The sequence below is a fragment of the Staurois parvus genome, unplaced genomic scaffold (genome assembly GCF_062004578.1).
Source record: "Staurois parvus isolate SC_StPar_1 unplaced genomic scaffold, SC_StPar_1.0 ptg001035l, whole genome shotgun sequence".
NCBI lineage: Eukaryota > Metazoa > Chordata > Amphibia > Anura > Ranidae > Staurois > Staurois parvus.
In genome coordinates this window covers 460,658-485,000 of record NW_028318831.1, presented here as the reverse complement: position 1 = coordinate 485,000, position 24,343 = coordinate 460,658, and the positions used below count along the sequence as shown (strand labels likewise).

At 49.1% G+C, this 24,343-nt stretch overlaps 1 protein-coding gene across 1 annotated transcript in view; it reads right to left on the bottom strand.

Moving 5' to 3' along the window:
• FBXL19 (F-box and leucine rich repeat protein 19) overlaps positions 1-24,343 on the bottom strand; it is a 41,973-nt gene that overhangs the window by 12,189 nt on the left and 5,441 nt on the right. The window contains exons 3-10 of the mRNA XM_089657848.1: positions 18,510-18,717; positions 14,739-14,882; positions 14,489-14,575; positions 12,625-12,795; positions 10,727-10,759; positions 9,971-10,599; positions 764-927; positions 516-680 (exon numbers count right to left, since the gene is read on the bottom strand). Of these exons, the coding sequence (XP_089513974.1) occupies positions 516-680; positions 764-927; positions 9,971-10,599; positions 10,727-10,759; positions 12,625-12,795; positions 14,489-14,575; positions 14,739-14,882; positions 18,510-18,677 (1,561 nt within the window). The 5' untranslated portion in view covers positions 18,678-18,717. The remainder of the gene's footprint in view (positions 1-515; positions 681-763; positions 928-9,970; positions 10,600-10,726; positions 10,760-12,624; positions 12,796-14,488; positions 14,576-14,738; positions 14,883-18,509; positions 18,718-24,343) is intronic.

Below are 24,343 nucleotides of genomic sequence, written 5' to 3'. Positions count from 1 at the left end.
TATATATATATATATATATATATATATATATATATATATATATATATATTTTTTTTTTTTTTTTTTTTTTTTTGGCTTTTTGATATAAAACATGTCCAGTAAAAATTGAAAAAAAAAAGGAAAAAAAACAACCTAATTTAGTCATAATTTTAGGCCAAAATGTATTCTGCTCCACGTCTTTGCTAACGTGTAAATTAATTGGTTTACGTGAAATTTACAGCATCATCTACAAATGGTGGTATACATACTGGAAGTTTTTTTCTTCTATACTAGTAATGGCGACAATCAGCAACTTATAGTGGGACACCGGCAGGCATTCTGACACGGGGGGGGGGGGAGCTGACTGTCACCAATACAGGACTAATGGCACCCACCCGCGGGTCCGCATTTCTCTGTGCGGGTGGTGCAGCTGCACGGATTTTCATGTGGATCCACAGCAGCACCACCCCCACAGATGTGAACCTAGGGTAAAAGCAGATGCAGTGATCTAGCCAATCAATGGGAGGGACACTCACCTGTCTTGCAGTCGGTGGAGGGAGGTGAGAGCAGCTCTCGGAGGTGGGAGGTTTTCATGCCCTGTACCCAGCCGAGGTCCAGCAGAGACAGGCAGGGGAAGGAGGCCGTACAGAGAGAGGAGACTGCGCCCCACGTACATCCAGCCAATAGGAGCTCCTTTAATCCTGGATGGAGGAGAATGACAAGAATGAGCACAGAAAAGTCACCCCCCTCCTAATTCCATTTCCTTACACCCCCCATCGCTCACCCTGCAGTCTGTGTATCAGCCAGGTCAGCTGTTTCTCAGATATGTTGGTCCAGCTCAGGTCTAGTCTGACAGGCTGTCGTCGGACTATACCACTCAGCATTGGAGGGGTGATTGATTTCCGCCTGCTCAAGTCTATGGAAGTCCAGAGGCGTCGATCGCAGCACCTGCCGTGACAGAGGAAGTGTCCCATTAGTCAGGGGTCACCATACGAGGAAAAAGAAGGACCGCCGCTTCCAAATCCAATGCCAGCCTACCTCTGCTGGATACACGTGCCAGCCAAATAAAACTTGTACCCGCTCCCCACCTGTCAGAGGCAAAGAGACCGGCTGCACCTCTATGACATCACTATGAACAAAAAAATGATTCTTCCAGACAAAGAAAACAGAAAAAGTCTGCCCAGACTGCCCTTCACTGGCTTGGTGTACCTTAAAGTGTTACTGAACCCCCAACAGTACAATCATTCTGTAGATGCAGTAAAGCGTGCTTGTTATACTCACTGTGGAACCTAAGGGGTTAATCCTCTGCATTGTGTAAAAAGACTGTTTGATCCTGTCTTCTCTGATCCTCCCCTTCTTCCAGTGTCGCCCTCTTATCTCCTGATAAGGCATAGGGTGTGGAGACACTCTGCACATGCTCAGTTTGGTGTTTTGCTGAAGATTTTTTTTTTTTAATTCTTGGGAGAGTACGTGATCAGCACAGGGCCAATCAGTGCTGTCCAGAGGTCAAGGGTTCTGCATCCTCCTAGATCAGAAAGAAAATTCCTTCTACATGCTTCAACCAGTGCTCTGCTGGACACTGATAGAAGTTACAAGACTGCTATATACTGCTGATGAGAAAAGGTATTTAGCAGTTTATATTTACTAAAATAATTGCATTTCCATGTTCTGTGTACTGTGGGAGAGCAGATATAGCCAATGCGGGGTCCGGGGACGGCGGATATAGCCAATGCGGGGTCCGGGGACGGCGGATATAGCCAATGCGGGGTCCGGGGACGGCGGATATAGCCAATGCGGGGTCCGGGGACGGCGGATATAGCCAATGCGGGGTCCGGGGACGGCGGATATAGCCAATGCGGGGTCCGGGGACGGCGGATATAGCCAATGCGGGGTCCGGGGACGGCGGATATAGCCAATGCGGGGTCCGGGGACGGCGGATATAGCCAATGCGGGGTCCGGGGACGGCGGATATTGTGACTGCAATTATGTGTATACAATACCTGCCCAATGCCCCTGGAAACTAGAAATCACTCGTACTCCAGTGCTTCCGAGTCTCCACTCACTTCTGGTTCAGGTGCTGAGCAGCCAGCCAGCACTATTACCCCCAACGACACCAACAATGGAGCACAATTACTCCCACCAACGATGGGGCACTATTCCTCCCACCGATACCAATGATGGGGCACTATTCCCCCCACCGATACCAATGATGGGGCACTATTCCCCCCACCGATACCAATGATGGGGCACTATTCCCCCCACCGACACCAGTGATGGGGCACTATTCCTCCCACTGATACCAGTGATGGGGCACTATTCCTCCCACTGACACCAGTGATGGGGCACTATTCCTCCCACTGACACCAATGATGGGGCACTATTCCCCCCACTGACACCAATGATGGGGCACTATTCCTCCCACTGACACCAATGATGGGGCACTATTCCTCCCACTGACACCAATGATGGGGCACTATTCCTCCCACTGACACCAATGATGGGGCACTATTCCTCCCACTGACACCAGTGATGGGGCACTATTCCTCCCACTGACACCAGTGATGGGGTACTATTCCTCCCACTGACACCAGTGATGGGGCACTATTCCTCCCCCCACTGATACCAATGATGGGGCACTATTCCTCCCACTGACACCAATGACGGGGCACTATTCCTCCCACCGATACCAATGACGGGGCACTATTCCTCCCACCGACACCAATGACGGGGCACTATTCCTCCCACCGACACCAATGATGGGGTACTATTCCTCCCACTGACACCAATGATGGGGCACTATTCCTCCCCCCACTGATACCAATGATGGGGCACTATTCCTCCCACCGACACCAATGATGGGGCACTATTCCTCCCACCGATACCAATGATGGGGCACTATTCCTCCCACCGACACCAATGATGGGGCACTATTCCTCCCACCGATACCAATGATGGGGCACTATTCCTCCCACCGATACCAATGATGGGGCACTATTCCTCCCACCGATACCAATGATGGGGCACTATTCCTCCCACTGATACCAATGATGGGGCACTATTCCTCCCACTGACACCAATGATGGGGCACTATTCCTCCCACTGACACCAATGATGGGGCACTATTCCTCCCACTGACACCAATGATGGGGCACTATTCCTCCCACTGACAATTTATGGGGCACTATTCCTCCCACTGACAATTTATGGGGCACTATTCCTCCCACTGACACCAACAATGGGGCACAATTCTTATAATAGCAAAAATAGGGCATTTAAATATCTGGACCATTAGCAGCGCATGTGCATACAAAGCCACCACAATTACAAGTGATAAAACTATAAGATAAGTAAATGAAGTCCATTCCACTAAAAACAGAATAGCAGTGAAAAATACTGATGAAGTCCACAAAAAAAGTCCTTCCCAATCAGATCACCAGGTGGATATATAAACTCATAAGAAGGATGCAGACTTGGCCCCACAACACCTCGTGCTCAAAACAAACTCACAAATAGGAGTTGAATACATGCCAAACAATGATCATCCCGCAATGGTGTAGTCTGCCGCATCAGCTACGTCCCACCCACCTGACTGCGTTAACCGCGAGCAGAACGTCACTTCTGGAGGGGGAAATGAGGTAGAATCGATTGTCCCGGTTGTCGTGCGATCTGACCGACGCATTTCATCACCTGACTTCAATGGGGAACCCTTTGAAGTCAGGTGACGAAACGCATCAGAGTTGGACCACACGACAACCGAGATCCACCTCCTATCCCCCCCCCGACGGAAGTGCCATTCTCTCACGGTTAGCGAGGTCACTCATTGAAAGTTTAAATATCCACCTTGGAATTGGATTGGGAAGATGGACTTCTAACACTACTGTTTGTGGATGTTTTCAGCAGTTTTTTTCACCGCTATTATATTTTTAGTGGAATGGACCAGTGTTTCTCAAACATTTTTCAGTCAACGCGCCCTTTAAAATTATGGACAGTCCCAACGCACCCTTTAAAATCATGGAGAGGCCCGAGGCACCCTTTAAAATCATGGAGAGGCCCGAGGCACCCTTTAAAATCATGGAGAGGCCCGAGGCACCCTTTAAAATCATGGAGAGGCCCGAGGCACCCTTTAAAATCATGGAGAGGCCCGAGGCACCCTTTAAAATCATGGAGAGGCCCGAGGCACCCTTTAAAATCATGGAGAGGCCCGAGGCACCCTTTAAAATCATGGAGAGGCCCGAGGCACCCTTTAAAATCATGGAGAGGCCCGAGGCACCCTTTAAAATCATGGAGAGGCCCGAGGCACCCTTTAAAATCATGGAGAGGCCCGAGGCACCCTTTAAAATCATGGAGAGGCCCGAGGCACCCTTTAAAATCATGGAGAGGCCCAGGGCACCCTTTAAAATCATGGACAAGCCCAGGGCACCCTTTAAAATCATGGACAGGCCCAGGGCACCCTTTAAAATCATGGACAGGCCCAGGGCACCCTTTAAAATCATGGACAGGCCCAGGGCACCCTTTAAAATCATGGACAGGCCCAGGGCACCCTTTAAAATCATGGACAGGCCCAGGGCACCCTTTAAAATCATGGACAGGCCCAGGGCACCCTTTAAAATCATGGACAGGCCCAGGGCACCCTTTAAAATCATGGACAGGCCCAGGGCACCCTTTAAAATCATGGACAGGCCCAGGGCACCCTTTAAAATCATGGACAGGCCCAGGGCACCCTTTAAAATCATGGACAGGCCCAGGGCACCCTTTAAAATCATGGACAGGCCCAGGGCACCCTTTAAAATCATGGACAGGCCCAGGGCACCCTTTAAAATCATGGACAGGCCCAGGGCACCCTTTAAAATCATGGACAGGCCCAGGGCACCCTTTAAAATCATGGACAGGCCCAGGGCACCCTTTAAAATCATGGACAGGCCCAGGGCACCCTTTAAAATCATGGACAGGCCCAGGGCACCCTTTAAAATCATGGACAGGCCCAGGGCACCCTTTAAAATCATGGACAGGCCCAGGGCACCCTTTAAAATCATGGACAGGCCCAGGGCATCCTTTAAAATTATGGACAGGCCCAGGGTACCCTTTAAAATTATGGACAGGCCCAGGGTACCCTTTAAAATTATGGACAGGCCCAAGGCATCCTATACAATTATGGACAGGCCCAGGGCACCCTTTAAAATTATGGATAGTCTTGAGACACCCCATTCTAAAATGTGAAAAACTATTCTCATAGTTTTGTATAAACACAACATCCACACACAGAGGGCACCCAACATTAGAGGTGATTTCTTCTTTCAAAGCAAATACACTTCTGCACACTGGTACTGATTATTATTCCAGTGTTTCTCCTCTCCCGCTCATGTGACCCCAGCACTGAGAGAGAAGCAGGGGATGACCAAACTAGGATGCTGTGTACGCAGCTGACATCCTCCTTATCAACTGATGATGTCATTGGCTGTCAGGATGGCGGTGGCTAGAAAAATCATATTGGTTTCTATGTGCCAGTAATGAATACCTGTGGCTTTGTGTAACTAAAAGGCAGGCTAGTGTACAAGTTTTGGGCAATTTTTTGACATTCTGCCAAGGCACCCCTGAAGAAGCCTCAAGGCACCCCTGAAGAAGCCTCAAGGCACCCTGGTTGAGAAATGCTGGAATGGACTTTATTTACTTATCTATACAGTTTTATCACTTGTAAGTTGTGTTATTATTGTATGCACATGCGCTGCTAATGGTCCAGATATGTCAATGTACGGTGGTGTTTTGCACTCATTCATCTGTATTATATTTATGATTTTTAGGGTCACATTAGAAGTCTTCAGATTGCCCCTACTTTTATACACTGTCATTTCTATAAATGCATGTCACACTTTTTTTTTTAATGGTTTCAATTTTCTGAGTAGTTTATATCACTTCACTATGCGGTGACTAGTATTTAAAAATGGAGCATTGTTCCCTCCCCACTTATGTCAAAACATTTTTTTTCTCCTGACGGCCACAGTTTGGTCCCCCAAAGTTTGAAGACAGTAACCTGGCTCATTGTTTAGAAAGTTTGAGGCGCCTCGGTGAGCGTGCTACCAGCTTTAAGAGCCGGTGATGGGTTTTCCGGTATTAAGGGGCTTTCAAAGTGTCCTTCAATAGGGGTGCTAGATCTAGCGACAACCAGGGATCCCCTCATATTGTAGAGATTTCCTCACACTTCCTGTTTTGGCTATGGGACACAAGTCAGGGGAAATGGCCCCAATGGAACACAGATGGTGAAAAAAAAAAAAACAAAAAACCTTTACAGGGTTTATAACCCTCCTGAACTCGATCCAAAATGAAAAAGGTTTTACTGGTAAACGCATTTCCTTTCTAAGGGTGGCTCTACTCTGGGTGGAGATAGTGTTAGAGGAGCAGATTTAGATCCATTTGTCTAACAAATTACATTCCAATTTGTCTAACAAATGAAAGCTGAACTCCAGCTAGCATTCTTCAAGCAGTTATAGCAGCTGATTTTTTCCTATCTAAGATACAGGTTATACATAAATAAAAACGGATCATTGTAAGCATGTGGATGGGGGGGAGGGGGGTAGTGTTAGAGGAGCAGATTTAGATCCATTTGCCTAACACTAACACCCCCCCCCCCCCTCTCCATCCACATGCTTACAATGATCCACTTTTATTTATGTATAACCTGTATCCCAGATAGGAAAATATCAGCTGCTATAACTGCTTGAAAAATGTTAGCTGGAGTTCAGCTTTCATTTATTAGACATAATGAAATATAATTTGTTAGACAAATGGATCTAAATCTGCTCCTCTAACAAATTAAATTCCATTTTGTCTAAAAAATGAAAGCTGAACTCCAACTATCATCTTTCAAGCAGTTAGGAAAAAATCAGCTGCTGTAACTGCTTGAAAAATGATAGCTGGAGTTCAGCTTTCATTTGTTAGACAAAATGGAATTTAATTTGTTAGAGGAGCAGATTTAGATCCATTTGTCTAACAAATTATATTTCATTTTGTCTAATAAATGAAAGCTGAACTCCAGCTAACATTTTTCAAGCAGTTATAGCAGCTGATTTTTTTCCTATCTGGGATAGAGGTTATACATAAATAAAAGCGGATCATTGTAAGCACCACTGTCAGCGGTCTCAACCCTTTAACTGACACTTTGAGGGAGATTTACTAAAACTGGAGCACTCAGAATCTGGTGCAGCTGTGCATGGGAGCCAATCAGCTTCTAACTTCAGCTTGTTCAATTACGCGACAATAAAACTTGGAAGCTGGTTGGTTTCTGTGAAGAGCTGCACCAGGTTTTACACTCTCCAGTTTTGGCAAAAACCCCTTTTGTCTGGACCGTTTGGTCTGGTAAAGGAAGTTGAAAAAAAAACAGACTTGCTGGCAGGATCACCAGGTTAAAAAGAAAATGGCAATTAAAAACTAATGCAGCCATCACATCTAATGGTTGGTAAGCTGCAATATATTAAATCTTGTGTTGTCTTTAGCACCGCATTAATGCTACAGACTGCAATATATGTGTACTTTGCTTTGCCCACAGTTCCATTTTAAAGCATGCTTCTCCCCAAGAGTGCAGAAAAAGTTAAAATCCCATCATCACGTTTTGCCCCTATTTTGGAACGATATTGAAAAAAAAACGTTGAACTTCTGTGTGGGTTCAAACCCTTTCCCACACTGCCAACTAAACTGATTTTTGTTGCCGTCTGTCCACATTGAAGAGATTCTCTTCACTTCCTATCTGGTTTATCTAAAAGGAAGTGAAGGGAAACCTACCCAAGAGGGATACAGACAGCAACAAAAATCTAACTCCGTTTCCCATCTAACCTGCTCCAGCCAAAATGATCGTTTTGACTGGAGTCCTCCTTTAAATTCTCGTGTTTTTATAAGTTGCCACACATGAAACGTTTGCTTTATAGCCAAACTAAATAAAAGGAAACACCCTTGTAATGCCCCCCCATAAAGAAGGTGATGTACTTACCTTACACCTCAGTCTTGTAGGCTTCCTCCTGCTTCTGTGACCAGTCCCCCGCTCTCTGACATCATCCTGTACAATGCAGGGCCAGCAGTCCTATATTGTACAAGGCACCACCAAGGGCCCGTTCACATTGCCAAGCAATGGACAGCGGAGAAGAGCACTGGCTGAAGTGGGAAAGCAACGCAAGAGAAGTACAGTGAAGGAAATTATTATTTAATCTCCTGCCGATTTTGAATGTTCGCCCCTCACAAAGAATTGATCGGTCTAAAAATCGAATGTTCGGTGTATTGTAACACTGAGAGACAGAATACAACAACAAATTCAGCAGAAATGCGTCTAACAAATGATGACTGATCTGCATGTTCATGAGGGAAAGAAGGATTTGATCCCCTATCATTCAGCAGGATTTCTGGCTACCAGGTGTCTTTCATACAGGTAGCAAGCTGAGATTAGAAGCAGTCTCTTAAAGGGAGTGCTGCTAATCTCATTGTGTTACCTGTATAAAAGACACCTGTCCACAGGAGCAATCAAACCATCAGATTCCAAACTCTCCACCATGGCAAAGACCAAAGAGCTGTCCAAGGATGTCAGGGACAAGATGGTAGACCTACACAAGGCTGGACTGGGCTACCAAACTATGGCCAAGCAGCTTGGTGAGAAGGTGACAACAGTTGGTGCAATCATTCACAAATGGAAGAAACACAAAACAAGTGTCAGTCTCCCCAGGTCTGGTGCACCATGCAAGATCTCACCTCGTGGAGTGTCAATGATCATGAGAACAGTGAGGAATCATCCCAGAACTACACGTGAGGATCCTGTCAATGATCTCCAGGCAGCTGGGACCACAGTCACCAAGAAAACAATTGGTAACACACTACGCCGACAAGGACTGAAATCCTGCAGTGCCCGCAAGGTCCCTCTGCTCAAGAAAGCACATGTCCAGGACCGTCTGATGTCTGCCACTGAACATCTGAATGATGCAGAGGAGGACTGGTTGAAAGTGTGGTCAGATGAGACCAAAATGGAGCTCTTTGGCATCAACTCAACTCACCGTATTTGGAGGAGGAGGAATGCTGCCTATGACCCCAAGAACACGATCCCAACTGTGAAACATGGTGGAAACATTCTGCTTTGGGGGGGGGGGGGGTTTCTGCTAAGGGGACAGGACAACTGCGCCGCATCAAAGAGACGATGTACGGGGCAATGTACCGTCAAATCTTGGGTGAGAACCTTCCCTCAGCCAGGGCATTGAAAATGGGTGGTGGATAAGTGTTCCAGCATGACAATGACCCAAAACACACGGCCAAGGCAACAAAGGAGCGGCTCAAGAAGAAGCACATTAAGGTCCTGGAGTGGCCTAGCCAGTCTCCAGACCTTCATCCGATTGAAAATCTGTGGAGGGAGCTGAAAGTTCGAGTTGCCAAACGTCAGCCTCCAAACCTTAATGACTTGGAGAGGATCTGCCAAGAGGAGTGGGCCAAAATCCCTCCTGAGATGTGTGCGAACCTGGGGGCCAACTCCAGGAAACATCTGACCTCTGATTTCCAACAAGGGTTTTTGCCACCAAGTACTAAGTCATGTTTTGTGAAGGGGATCAAATACTTATTTCCCTCATGAATATGCAAATCAGTCATAATTTGTTAGACGCATTTCTGCTGAATTTGTTGTTGCTATTCTGTCTCAGTGTTACGATAAACCGAACACTCGATTTTTAGATCGATCATTTCTTTGTGAGGAGCGAACATTCAAATCAGCCGGGGAGCAAATACGCATTTCCTTCACTGTACATCACCCTACTGATTATCCCCCTAGGCAAACTGAGCTGGTAACCCATGCAGTGGGCAGAAGTAACCACTGCAAGGGTATTTCCCCCCCTCCAGCGAGTTCAGCTTGCTTCTTTGAACAGGAATCGATGTAAGGGGGCCCCTCTTTTTCTCTTTGCTTCATTACTACTTCCATACATTTCAGAGTTTCCCAGAGGTAAAGAAAGCCTGTATTATAGCACTCAGTGCTTACCACCGGTTCCAGGTTCGGCACACCCGCATACAGACACACAGCTCTTTCTGTCCCAAGTGCCTGAACACAGATAGCCAGACCCCCCTCTGCATGACATGGTCCGTTCCACTGTCCAAGGGAAGGGAGTCTGGTTCAGGGCTGTGTGGAGGGGGTCGTACCACATGTCTCTCTAGCTGCAGGGGAGGGGGCTTTGGCGGAGAGGGGACCAGCGGCCTTTTTAAGAGTTGGCTCCTGGATAAGGGTTGTACCGCATTTCTGCTACAAGTTCCCTTTTTAACAGCAGCCCCCGCACTTCTTCGGTTTTCCTTCTCCCGGCAATTTGATCTGGGCGACTTCTGTTTGCCATTCCTGGTGCCGTTCTGTCCATCTGCAGAGCTTCCTTTATCGTCTTCCTCGTCTGAGCTGGTACTGAAGCTGACACGCGAGGTCCGACCCTCTCCGCCTTCCCCTGTGCCGCTGCTCCCCGGCGAGCCCTTGGAGTCGGAATCGGAGTCAGAATCTGAGCTGGAACTAGAGGTGGTGCTGCGGGCCCTCTCCAACATCTGACACATCTGCTTGAAGCGCTCGATCTTCTCTCTCTGGTGGGAGCGGTCCAGCACTGGAGTGGGTTCCGTTGGCGTCTGAGGTTCCTGCACAAAAAAAAAAAAGAAAGCGAAAAATCAATGTCGTGAAATTCAATTAGAAAAATGTCTAAACAGAAGTAATTTCACACCTTCATATGGAAAAGACACAATGGGGGTCAGGGATCTCACTCACCTTTTTAATTTTCTTATCTTTCTCAGCCTTTACCTGTAAGAGAGAAACCAGTGAGAAAACCTGAGCACCTCCACTCTTCACGTTACAATCATCTGCAACATACATGACTGAATGATTTAAGAGAAGGAATGATTTAGAAAGGTACAGTTGCAAGAAAAAGTATGTGAACCCCTTGGGATTACGTGGAGTTTTGCATGAATTGGGCATAAAATGTGCTCTGAACTTCATCTAAGTCACAACAATAGAAGAACACAGTCTGCTGAACATAATACTACACATACATTAGATGTTGCCATGGTTTAATTACACATAACATGTAAACATTCACAGTGCAGGGAGGAAAAAGTATGTGAGGCCCTAGCTTAATGACTTCTCCCAGAGCTAATTGGAGCCAGGAGTGAGCCAACCTTGACTCCAATCAGTGTGATGATATTGGATGTGTTGCTGACAGCTGTCCTGCCCTTAAAAAACACACACCTGTTTTGGGTTTACTGGTTTCAAGAAGCACTGTCTGATGTGAACCTTGCCTCGCAGAAAAAAGCTCTCAGAAGACCTACGATCAAGAATTGCTGACTTGCATGAAGCTGGAAAGGGTTACAAAAGTATCTCCAAAAGCCTTGATGTTCATGTGTCCACAGTAAGACAGACGGTCTACAAATGGAGGAAGTTTAGCACTGTTGCTACTCTCCCTAGGCGTGGTCGTCCTGTAAAAATGACTGCAAGAGCACAGCGCAGAATGCTGCATGAGGTAAAGAAGAATCCCAGAGTGTCAGCTACAGACCTACAGAAATCTCTGGCACATGCTAACATTTTTGTTGACACATCTACAATAAGGAAAACATGAAACAAGAATGGAGTACATGGGAGGACACCACGGAGGAAGCCATTGCTGTCCAAAAAGAATATTGCAGCACGTTTGAAGTTTGCAAAAGAGCACCTGGATGTTCCACAGCACTACTGGCAAAATATACTGTGGACAGATGAAACCAAGATTGAGTTGTTTGGGAAGAACACACAACACTATGTGTGGAGAAAAAAAGGCACAGCACACGGACATCAAAACCTCATCCCCACTGTGAAACATGGCGGAGGTTGTGCAGGGTTGTGCGCATACATGCCCCAAACCCGGAAGTCCAGCCGCAATGTACAAGTACGTCACCTGCCCCACCCATACCACTCGCCCGCAGTACATGCAAGTGGTTAAAGAGAAATTTCATTTGTGTTTGGCGTTTTAAGTCAGCAGTTCCAAATACTGTCAGCTACTTACCAGCGCCTGGGGTCCAGCATGGTCTTCACACAGCTGGTTCTCCTTACTGCTGTAGGACCTCGGTGCCACCAACCTGGATACAGGAGTCAGCTGCAGCTGAGGAACCACAGTTGACTCCCCACTGCGCATGTGCAAGCTAGCACCGCATTTTGTGAATGGCCCTGCAGCCTCCTGGGACTTGTGACTTGTCCCAGGGGGCCAAGGCTGGGGGGAGGGAGTCAACCAGAGGGACTGCACTTCCACTCTGGGAAGTTGTGTGTGAGAGCAACTGCAGGCTCAGAGTGGTGTTTTTTTACATAGGTTTTTATTTAATGGGTATGCTGTTCTCTCTCTTACTCACTACTTTGTTATGACCCCAAATTGCACACTGAAATGTTTACTTTAGGCCTGAGCCATACAACAAAAATGTTGTGTTTTAATGCAGAAAAACAGACAAGTATGAACAGGCCCTACATCTTTGCTGGATCCCTACTTGCATGGTTGACCAGCACTGAAGTACGGAGAGGGTAAATACAGACTGCTAATATATAGGGTTTCAATTGTGGGGGAGAAACAAAGTAAAAAATAAAATCTTGGACTCCAACTTTAATGACTGCATTCAGCGGTGGCTTCACATTACACATTCCGTTACCTTCTTCTTCAGTCCCGCATCCTGCACCGGCTCTTTCTCCTTCTTCCTTTTATGTCCCTGATTCTCATCTGCGGTTTTCTTCTTACCCGGAGCAGGATCGTCCGTCAGTTTCCACCGCACAGCGTCTTCACCATTATCAGGACGTTTTTTCCCAGATCCATCCAGGGAGTCCTGGAAGAATAAGACACGTTAGCCTGTTTCTATATATCAGGCAGCGGGCCTGTGTATATTCACCACAAAAGAGAAATTCCAGTAGCAACCCACTGATCTGTGTATTCAGGGATTGCAAGACAAGATGACCCACAGAGTTCCTGGATCTAGCCTGTCGTGGAGCTTAGAAATGTTACCAACAGGGATCCCACCTTTAAAGAACAGACCATGGCACATGCAAGCCCCAATTGCCCTACAGACTGAGGACGTAACCTGTGCTGCACCCCTTTTTCATGGACTGTTTATGGCCCTGATATCAAGCATGTAGCTCTTTGGCACTTATGCAGCCCTCAGGGCCCCTGCAGACACTAAACTGTGTTTCCCTATTCTCCTGTTATAGCAGTGGTTTCTAGCAGTTTCATGTAATAGGTCTCCTGGCTCCCACCGCCATCTCCCGTAGGCGCCTACCGCAGGCTCCCACCGCCATCTCCCGTATCCTACCGCAGGCTCCCACCGCCATCTCCCGTATCCTACCGCAGGCTCCCACCGCCATCTCCCGTATCCTACCGCAGGCTCCCACCGCCATCTCCCGTATCCTACCGCAGGCTCCCACCGCCATCTCCCGTATCCTACCGCAGGCTCCAAACACCATCTCCCGTATCCTACCGCAGGCTCCAAACACCATCTCCCATATCCTACCGCAGGCTCCAAACACCATCTCCCGTATCCTACCGCAGGCTTCGACCGCCATCTCCCGTATCCTACCGCAGGCTCCAAACACCATCTCCCGTATCCTACCGCAGGCTCCAAACACCATCTCCCATATCCTACCGCAGGCTCCAAACACCATCTCCCGGTACCCTACCGCAGGCTCTGACCATCTTCCGGTACCCTACCGCAGGCTCTGACCATCTTCCGGTACCCTACCGCAGGCTCTGACCATCTTCCGGTACCCTACCGCAGGCTCTGACCATCTTCCGGTACCCTACCGCAGGCTCTGACCATCTTCCGGTACCCTACCGCAGGCTCTGACCATCTTCCGGTACCCTACCGCAGGCTCTGACCATCTTCCGGTACCCTACCGCAGGCTCTGACCATCTTCCGGTACCCTACCGCAGGCTCTGACCATCTTCCGGTACCCTACCGCAGGCTCTGACCATCTTCCGGTACCCTACCGCAGGCTCTGACCATCTTCCGGTACCCTACCGCAGGCTCTGACCATCTTCCGGTACCCTACCGCAGGCTCTGACCATCTTCCGGTACCCTACCGCAGGCTCTGACCATCTTCCGGTACCCTACCGCAGGCTCTGACCATCTTCCGGTACCCTACCGCAGGCTCTGACCATCTCTCGTAGTCTTGCACTCTATCCTGTTATGTGTCTGCTGTCTCTGACACTGAATATTCACCGAATTGTATATTCAGCCCCTTTGGTGACGTTGAAGGCCACATTTGAAGCACTCCACATGAGGAAAGTGGACCACCACAGGTTGCTAACTCACTACATAGGTAGTCAGGTTGAAAAAAAAAAAAAAAAACCCCAACAACAGGACTGAAGTCAAGTCCAACCAATAAAAAAAGGGGAAAAAATAAAAAACATTTCTACAATCCCATATACACAATCCTATACCCACAGTTGATCCAGAGGAAGTAAAAAAAACCCAGCAAAGCATGATCCAATTTGCTGCACCTTCCAACTCCAGTCAGGTACTTCACCTTGCATGTCCGGCCTTCACGCTTACATCTCGGACATTCCCAGCAGTTGGGAATCTCTGTGTTGATAACCGCTTCAGCTTTGCCCATCTGAAGAAAAAGACAAAAAAAAAAAAAGGGGGGGGGGGGTGGAGAGGGTGTAAGGGAAACAATTACAATAAAAGGTAGAAGCCATAAAAGTAAGAGACGGAACAGAGGATGTGAAAGCCCAGAGGCATGCTACAGGCCGCTTCACTCGGTGAGGGAGGCTTACCTTGATACAACCGGGGTGAACAATCTCATTACAAATGGTACATTCCATGAGCGACAGATTAAACTTCTGTTCCTCATCCTGGGCGGTGTCTTCCTTCCCCGCATCTCCGCAGAGAAGACACACTGCAGTATGGGGGAGTACGGGCTGTGGAGGAAAGAAGATCTTAGAGCACTGCTTCCAATACGCCCCTTATTATGTCTGGATACCAGACACCCTCATATGACAGTGGACTTAGATACGGGTGACCTTCTCCTGCAAACAGTGGAAGCTGTCAGTGACAAAGCCCTTACACTGGGGAACCTTTAGTTGCATTTTTGCTTTGGTCCACGTTTTTACCCATCCAGCAGCGTTTCTGTAGCCCCCCCTTTCCCCAGGACCCCGGCACCATTGATATAGTCCAGTCATCAGAAGCAGGAGTGGGCATGGTATGCCTCCTGAACCCAATAGGCTCTGATGCGGCAGGGTGGACCGCAAGCTCCGTCAACTGTATGGAAGTGTTTGCTGCTCCCGGTCCAAGAATTATATGCTAAAAAAGGTACAGACTGGGACGCCATCCACCTGCCTCTCCACCTCAGCCAATCAAAGAAAGCCTTGCATTCAATGATAAAAATACAAGGCTTCCCTTGAATGGTGGAGAAGAACTAAGCGGACTTTGTATCTAACAGCAGACAGAAGTTGCCCGTACAGCTGCTGGAACACAGTGCTGTTTATCGTATGCAGGTAATGCTACAACAGACCATCACAACAGACCAAGCAGCCACATTGCTCTGTAAGGACAGTAGTAGGTTTAGGCCAGCTTGGCACAATCTAGAGTAGAATTTCATGTCTTAATGTCACTTTAATCACTTCCAGTCCGGACGCTTTCACCCCCCTTCCGGTCCGGACGCTCCCCCCCCCCCCCTTCCGGTCCGGACGCTCTCCCCCCCCCCTTCCGGTCCGGACGCTCTCCCCCCCCCCCTTCCGGTCCGGACGCTCTCCCCCCCCCCCTTCCGGTCCGGACGCTCCCCCCCCCCCCCCTTCCGGTCCGGACGCTCCCCCCCCCCCCCCCTTCCGGTCCGGACGCTCCCCCCCCCCCCTTCCGGTCCGGACGCTCCCCCCCCCCTTCCGGTCCGGACGCTTCCCCCCCCCCTTCCGGTCCGGACGCTTCCCCCCCCCCCTTCCGGTCCGGACGCTTCCCCCCCCCCTTCCGGTCCGGACGCTTCCCCCCCCCCCTTCCGGTCCGGACGCTCCCCCCCCCCCCCCTTCCGGTCCGGACGCTCCCCCCCCCCCCTTCCGGTCCGGACGCTCCCCCCCCCCCCCCTTCCGGTCCGGACGCTCCCCCCCCCCCCTTCCGGTCCGGACGCTCCCCCCCCCCTTCCGGTCCGGACGCTTTCACCCCCCCCTTCCGGTCCGGACGCTTTCACCCCCCCCTTCCGGTCCGGACGCTTTCACCCCCCCCTTCCGGTCCGGACGCTTTCACCCCCCCCTTCCGGTCCGGACGCTTTCACCCCCCCCTTCCGGTCCGGACGCTTTCACCCCCCCCTTCCGGTCCGGACGCTTTCACCCCCCCCTTCCGGTCCGGACGCTTTCACCCCCCCCTTCCGGTCCGGACGCTTTCACCCCCCCCTTCCGGTCCGGACGCTTTCACCCCCCCCTTCCGGTCCGGACGCTTTCACCCCCCCCTTCCGGTCCGGACGCTTTCACCCCCCCCTTCCGGTCCGGACGCTTTCACCCCCCCCTTCCGGTCCGGACGCTTTCACCCCCCCCTTCCGGTCCGGACGCTTTCACCCCCCCCTTCCGGTCCGGACGCTTTCACCCCCCCCTTCCGGTCCGGACGCTTTCACCCCCCCCTTCCGGTCCGGACGCTTTCACCCCCCCCTTCCGGTCCGGACGCTTTCACCCCCCCCTTCCGGTCCGGACGCTTTCACCCCCCCCTTCCGGTCCGGACGCTTTCACCCCCTTCCGGTCCGGACGCTTTCACCCCCTTCCGGTCCGGACGCTTTCACCCCCTTCCGGTCCGGACGCTTTCACCCCCTTCCGGTCCGGACGCTTTCACCCCCTTCCGGTCCGGACGCTTTCACCCCCTTCCGGTCCGGACGCTTTCACCCCCTTCCGGTCCGGACGCTTTCACCCCCTTCCGGTCCGGACGCTTTCACCCCCTTCCGGTCCGGACGCTTTCACCCCCTTCCGGTCCGGACGCTTTCACCCCCTTCCAGTCCGGACGCTTTCACCCCCTTCCTGTCCGGACACTTTCACCCCCTTCCTGTCTGGACACTTTCACCCCCTTCCTGTCCGGACACTTTCACCCCCTTCCTGTCCGGACACTTTCACCCCCTTCCTGTCCGGACACTTTCACCCCCTTCCTGTCCGGACACTTTCACCCCCTTCCTGTCCGGACACTTTCACCCCCTTCCTGTCCGGACACTTTCACCCCCTTCCTGTCCAGGCCAGCTTTCAGCGTTATCACACTTTGCATGACAATTGCGCGGTCATGCAACACTGTACCCATATGAATTTAGCATTTTTTTGACACAGATAAAACCTTATTTTGGTGGCATTTATTCACCACTGGGATTATTTTTTTTTGCTATATAAATGAAAAATTCCAAACATTTTGAAAAAAAGTGTTTTTCTTATAAAATTTTGCAAATAAATAATCTTTCTTCATAAATCTTGGCCAAAATGTATTCAGCTTTTTTTTTTTAGTAAAAAAAAAAACCAAAAAAAAAAAAAACCCAAATTAGTTTATAACCAAAAATTATAAATTTTTAAAAACTTATATATATATATATATTTTTTTTTTTTTTAGCATACCGTCACCCTAGCAGTAGTGTCACCATAGTGACCCTGTACTACTTGTGGGGGGTGATGAAGATTTATTTTTTTCTTTTTTTACATGGATTGCTTTTACACCCATAAAGGCTATAAAAGCAATCATTTCTCCTTCTCTCTGGCTGCATTCCTGCAGCCATTGAGAAATACTGTGAGAGCTGTGATTGGTCACAGTTTGTCACATGGTACAGGGCTGTTGCGAATAGCCTTGTACCATGTGATCATTCACAGATTTCACTAGTAGTAAACAATGGTGTTAGGAAGTGACATCTTGCTTACTACTATTCATGTGATCACTGATTGGTCAATAAGGGATCACATGAATTGGGACCTCACACAGGTCCCGTACAGCGATCGGTGTTCTGCTGTGTCCAGAGGACACAGCGAGCACTGAATTGCAGCGCCGCGTGCTCCTAGGGACCGCGCACAGGCAGTGAATGCGGGGGGCCATTTATAAATAAGTGGTTAAATAAATTGTTCTAATGAATACCTGTGAGACAGCCAGACTTTAGATCTTAAAGCGGAGTTCCACCCAAAAGTGGAAGATCCACTTGTTTGCCTCCTCCCCTATTTTTTGACAGGTGCCCGCTCCCACTTCTGGCTCAGTTCGCCGTGGTGAAGTGAGCCGGAAGTTTGGCCCCCACTCTTTCCTCCCACAGTCTCCTGGGAACTGTCACAGGTCCCAGAAGACTGCCGGACCAATCAGAACGCACAGTGCGACTCGCGCACTTGGCTGTGAAGCCACAAGCTGCCCACAGTTGAGATGCCGGCTCCGGAGAGAGAAGTGATGGCACGGGTGAGCACAACGCTGGACCCCGGGACAGGTAAGTGTGTGTTTATTAAAAGCCAGAAGTTACTGTTTTTGTAGCTGCTGACTTAAACACAAAAAAGACTGGAACTCCACTGTAAGCGTCGGTCTGTGATAACTTGCTGTTTATTCCCCGCCCCCCCCACACTCACCGCTGTGCACTGCCTCTTCAGACAAGACTGCTTCATGCGCCCCGGACCGCCAAACTTCTTCATGTCTTTACAGAAGTGGCACTCGCCGCATTCGCTGCGCACACAGGCTTCACACTTTCGGCAGCGCGTCCTCCTGCGCCGCGCGGCTCCCAGGCCCTTTGCCGACATCTCCCACTGGGGCCTTGCGATGCCTCAGCTGCACCCACACCTGGAAAAGAGAGCAGGAAAGAAAAAAAAAGAAAAAAAGCAGAATTAGCCGGGGCCATTAACACTAGAAAAAAAAAAAGTAATGTGGCCAAACATGTCCATACGCCTGTAAGAAAACACTCAGCCATGTTATGAACCCTTACTGCCCGCCTGTTCCGTAAAGAAGTTCTCCATCATTTGCAAACAAGGAGTGAATGCAGCAATACCGATCTCAGGATCAATGTGCAATTCCTCATTTTTAGAGTGCGGCCTGCAGAGCATTGCACCTTTGATCGGTGCGTCTAAGGCGCAATGCACAGGCTCTTGCGATGGCTGCCCCAAGCCCCTACAGAGGTCCGGACCTACTAAAGGAAGCGCGTCAAACTACAGAGCAGTGAAGAGGAAAAAGGGATCGCCGGCAAAGTCTGCAGCTCCTCTGCCCTGGTGGGAGAGATGGGAAATATAGTCATTCACAAAGAATGATCCCCTGTGTGGGAGGAGCACCGAAATCAATTAAAAATAGACAGTTTGGTTGTTGAAGCCGTAGGTGACCGTGCTTCATATTATATCCAAAATACGTGAAATGTAGACTTTATCTTTATAGTGATTTAAAGGAATTTATTTTTCTTTAAAAACAACAAAACGTCATACTTAGCTGCTCTGTGCAATAAAACTGCACAGAGTGGCCCTGATCCTCCTCTTCTCGGGTCCCCCGCTGGTGCTACTGGCTCCTCCTCTCTTGTTGGAAGCCAACTCCCATAGGGGCACTCGTGCAGGCTCGCTCCTGAGTTCCGCTGCCCTGTACATCAACAGACAGTGGAACTCAACACCCCCCCCCCCCCAAGTTCAGCTGCCCCGTCCATCAACAGACAGCAAAGCTCACCCCCACCACCCCCGCTCCCTCGTCCCTGGAGTTGATTGACGGGAGGAGTGAATGGCTTCCGCTGCTATCGATCTGCCCGGTGAGGTGGGACAAAGCCAGGAGAGCCGCAGCACTTGTGCATGGCGCTGGGTATCGATGGGGCTCAGGTAAGTATAAGGGGGGGGTGAGGGGGCCAGTTTGTGACACAGGTTTTTATACCTTCATGCATTAAGCTTTAAAACCACTAATATTCCCCAACAAGACGCTCCATGCCAAAGATACAGCAAGGCTACGTTCACACTAGCGTTGTGTGCAGGTGGCAGAAAGGCATTTGGGAAGCGTTTTTTACAGCTTCCCAAACGCCTCGGACAATTCTGCACATTGCAGCACATGGTGCTGTTCTAATGGGAGCGTTAGCGTCGCGTCAAAACGGACGCCTCTGGTCGAGTCAGGAGGCGTTGAAGCCTCCTATTCTAGTCTATGGTGCCCGGCCGGCGTTTGCGGTGCTGTTGCGGGGCGGTAACCCCATTCAAACGTCATTATAGGCGTTTGTGGGGCATTTTTGATGCTCGGCCAACGCCTAGCAACCGCCGCTGAACTGTGCATGCGGAGCGTTTGCCGAGCGTTAAAAAAAAACGCTCCGCAAACGCCGGACCAACGATTGCCAAACGCTATAGGGGCATTTGGCAAGAGTTGGTAAAACAGTCAAGTGTGAACGAGCCCTAAGAAACATTCTCTCATCAAGGCTGCTGGCACTCAATCCCTGCTGTCGCTGACAGCCAGGGTCCCCACAGACAGTGGAGAACTACCAATCAGAGTGAACTCTGATCTTGTGACCACTGTCAGCTCATACACTGATCACATGCAGGCTGGAGGCTTCACTGATCAAAAAACAAACAAAAACACCTTCAAGCTACAGATAAACACACCACTTTCAGGCTCCAGTTACCATCTGCTGTGCCATCTGTTTAATAGTGGAATTGTTGGATACAATTACATTATTAATAAGGGATTAAAAACGGAAATCACTGTCATTTTTTGTCATTTGTTCATTATTGTGCATTTGTAGAATAGAAACAGAAAATGTTTTTTTTTTTTAATGAAACAATGTTTCAAAAAAAGTCTCTATGTAACCAAAGTTTAGTTTTAAAGCGGTATTTAACCCTCAGTGTAACATTGCTCTTCATGCTAAGCTCCCAGCAAATAGTTCATATAATGTGGTTTTCCTTTATTGTACCTTCTCATCAAAGCATACCCAGACTTGTGGCATGATTCTTAATGCATCTCCTATGAAGTGCATGGCCGGCCCCTGCACGGCCCCAGGGGGCGCATGGCCGCCCCCAGCACGGCCCCAGGGGGCGCATGGCCGCCCCCAGCACGGCCCCAGGGGGGCGCATGGCCGCCCCCAGCACGGCCACAGGGGGGCGCATGGCCGCCCCCAGCACGGCCACAGGGGGGCGCATGGCCGCCCCCAGCACGGCCACAGGGGGGCGCATGGCCGCCCCCAGCACGGCCACAGGGGGGCGCATGGCCGCTCCCAGGGGGCGCATGGTCGGCCCCACCACGGCCCCAGGGGGACGCAATCCACCACGGCCCCAGGGGGACGCAATCCACCACGGCCCCAGGGGGACGCAATCCACCACGGCCCCAGGGGGACGCAATCCACCACGGCCCCAGGGGGACGCAATCCACCACGGCCCCAGGGGGACGCAATCCACCACGGCCCCAGGGGGACGCAATCCACCACGGCCCCAGGGGGACGCATTCCACCACGGCCCCAGGGGAGGCAAGGGCTCCCCCAGCATGGCCCCAGGGGAGGCAAGGGCTCCCCCAGCATGGCCCCCAAGTGCCATGTAAAGATGAAGTCCTGTCTAGGAGTATGTACATGTTAGGGTGGCTATGCAGGGCCTCCAGGGAAACCTTGTAAGGATGTTTTTTTTTCCCCCCATTCAACCAGTGGTCTAAACAAAGAAAAAAAAACCCTCACATTTTCCTGCATCCATAACAGTGATGTGGATCCAGGAATATCCCTTCTATGCTATTGTATTCTGACAGTAGGGACCCCCCCCCCCGGCTGACTGAATGCTGGATTTCCAGCAGGACCAGCTTCCGTTGAACACAGGGCTATACGCGGATCGAAATTCAGCCAGTTCCTGCTGAACCGGACGAATTTGGATGTGTGTACCCAGCTTCAGGCAACAGAGCCCTGTGGGTGGAAATTGAACACAACACACTTTCAAAGGCTCATTATGCTTCAAAGACACACAAAGCAGAAAGGAAACAATCATGATGTAAGGTATGCCGAACATTTTTTTTTTTTTTAAGTGGATGGTTTAATAAGACTAAGCTGTGAGAATAAAAGAGATCGAACCTTTTAGATCGTTTATTTAGTACACTTGATGTTTTTTTGCTGCTCATGAATCTGGATAGTTTCACTTTAACTAGGACAAAACCTAGAAACGGGGATTTCCGAGGATGACCTACTTCTACTGCGGGGAAGATAGAACGCCAGTGAGATTTCACATCTATATTTAAGATCGAATTGTTCAAGGGCTGCCATGTGTGGCAAGGCACAAGGGAAGAACGGACCATTCTAACACACCATCACAACGGAGATCCACTTAATGCTGCGCTCTACAATCACACTGGTAATGGGCCGCTCGGTTTATTAAAAAAACCAAAAAAAACTCTGCAAAAAAACCACATGCTTGAAACTGAAAATAAAAGCAGCTGGATTAGGATTCATAAAAAAACTGAAATCTTACACAAGAAAGGCAATTTCAAGGAAATCCGTCATGAGAAAAATGACCATGCCACTGCCAACCTCCTTTTCTGAAAATGCCATCTGCCTGGCTATCACCCTGATTATTTTTGCCTTGGTACTGGGTTACTGATCCAGGAAAAAGAACAAAACAAAAACCAACACACAACGAAAAAAAAACAACGAAAAAAAAACAACGGAAAAAAAAAACAACGGAAAAAAAAAACAACGGAAAAAAAAACAACGAAAAAAAAAACAACGAAAAAAAAAACAACGAAAAAAAAAACAACGAAAAAAAAAACAACGAAAAAAAAAACAACGAAAAAAAACAACGAAAAAAAACAACGAAAAAAAACAACGAAAAAAAACAACGAAAAAAAACAACGAAAAAAAACAACGAAAAAAAACAACGAAAAAAAACAACGAAAAAACTCCTGACCTCACTGTGACTTTTCTGAAATGAAAGAATATAAACCCAACATTTCCATTGAAGAAGTACCCTGTACTCTTTGTATTGCTTCCTTTGTGTGAAATCCCTGGTGCTCCTGCCAGTCCCTCAGTTTACCTATTTAAAAAAAAAAAAACTGACCACACTAGGCATGAGAACACAGTGTGGTCAGTTCTGTAGATGTGCTGATAACTCAATGATCAGACTTCTGACGTGCACGCCCCTCCCCCCCCCCATTTCCAGCAACATCAACATTCATACACTGGAAAGACCAGTGACTGTTGTTTCTCCTCCTCCACCTCTTTATGCAGCTAGGAACAGAGGGAATGTGATCACTTACAAAAAAGGGGGAAAAAAAAAGTGTTTAGAATGTTTTTTATATCTACACACAAATGTTTTGCTTTTCATTTCTATTTTACAATGAATAGATTGTTTTAGAAGGTGAGTATTGGCAGTACTAAAGCCAGGGGTTCAGCATCGCAGCCAATCACATAGCACCTTCAGAAGGTGGTCAGTAATAGTCCCATATATTTCTCTCAGTACAGGTTAAAGGTAAATGGCAGACATCTTTTTATTGCTTTTGGATAAAGATTTGTGGTCACCTGGGCAGTCAGGACGGATCTTTCTGACCCTAGGGTGGTGCTGCTGCGGATCCGCAAGAAAATCCGTGCAGCCGCACCACCCGCACAGAGGAATGCGGACTTGCGGGTGGGTGTCAGTTCTAATGGCACGCCGCCCGCACTGGAAAACGCAACCGTATTGGGAACCTCGGCTGCGTTTTCCGAAGAAGTGCAGGGACTTCTTTCCTGCGTGTCATGGGAGTCCATTCAAATGAATGGGCTCTCGTGCCCGTGCAAAACGCAACCCGCACAGGTGTGAACCGGGGGTAATAGGGACGTGCACAGAAAAAAAAAAAAAAAAAAGTATCATCTCCCCCTCCCGAACACAGACAACCAATCAACTTCTCCTCCTTGCCTAGAACCTTGCTGTCACCATTACCTCATTTTTTCTGCACATCAACAATAAAATAAAAGCTGACATCAGCCAAGCCTGTGAGTGCGGGAAGAGGGGAGAAGAGCTGCTGCAGACATGCACAGCACTGTATCGAGACTGAGCTCAGGTGAGTATTTATGGGGGTTGGGGGGAGCTACTAATTTTTTCTTTTAATTTCAGTTACTTGACTTCAGCGCAGTCAATTTACGCAGCGTTTTCCATATATATTGTACATTCACATCAGTGCCCGCCCCCGAGGAGCGTACAATCTAAGGTACATACTAGGGACAATTTAGACAGGAGCCAATTAACCTACCAGCATGCCTTTGAAGTGTGGGAGGAAACTGGAGTACCGGGAGGAAACTGGAGTACCCGGAGGAAACCCACACAGGCACAGGGAGAACATGCAAACTCCAGGCAGGTGGTGCCGTGGTTGGGATTTGAACCAACAACCCCGGTACTGCCAGGTGGAAGTGCTAACCATTTAGCCACTGTGCTGCCTCAAAAGTTTTTTACTTTAATGCAGAGAATGCATTAAAGTGGTTGTAAACCTCAGACATGAAATATGAACAAACCATATCCCT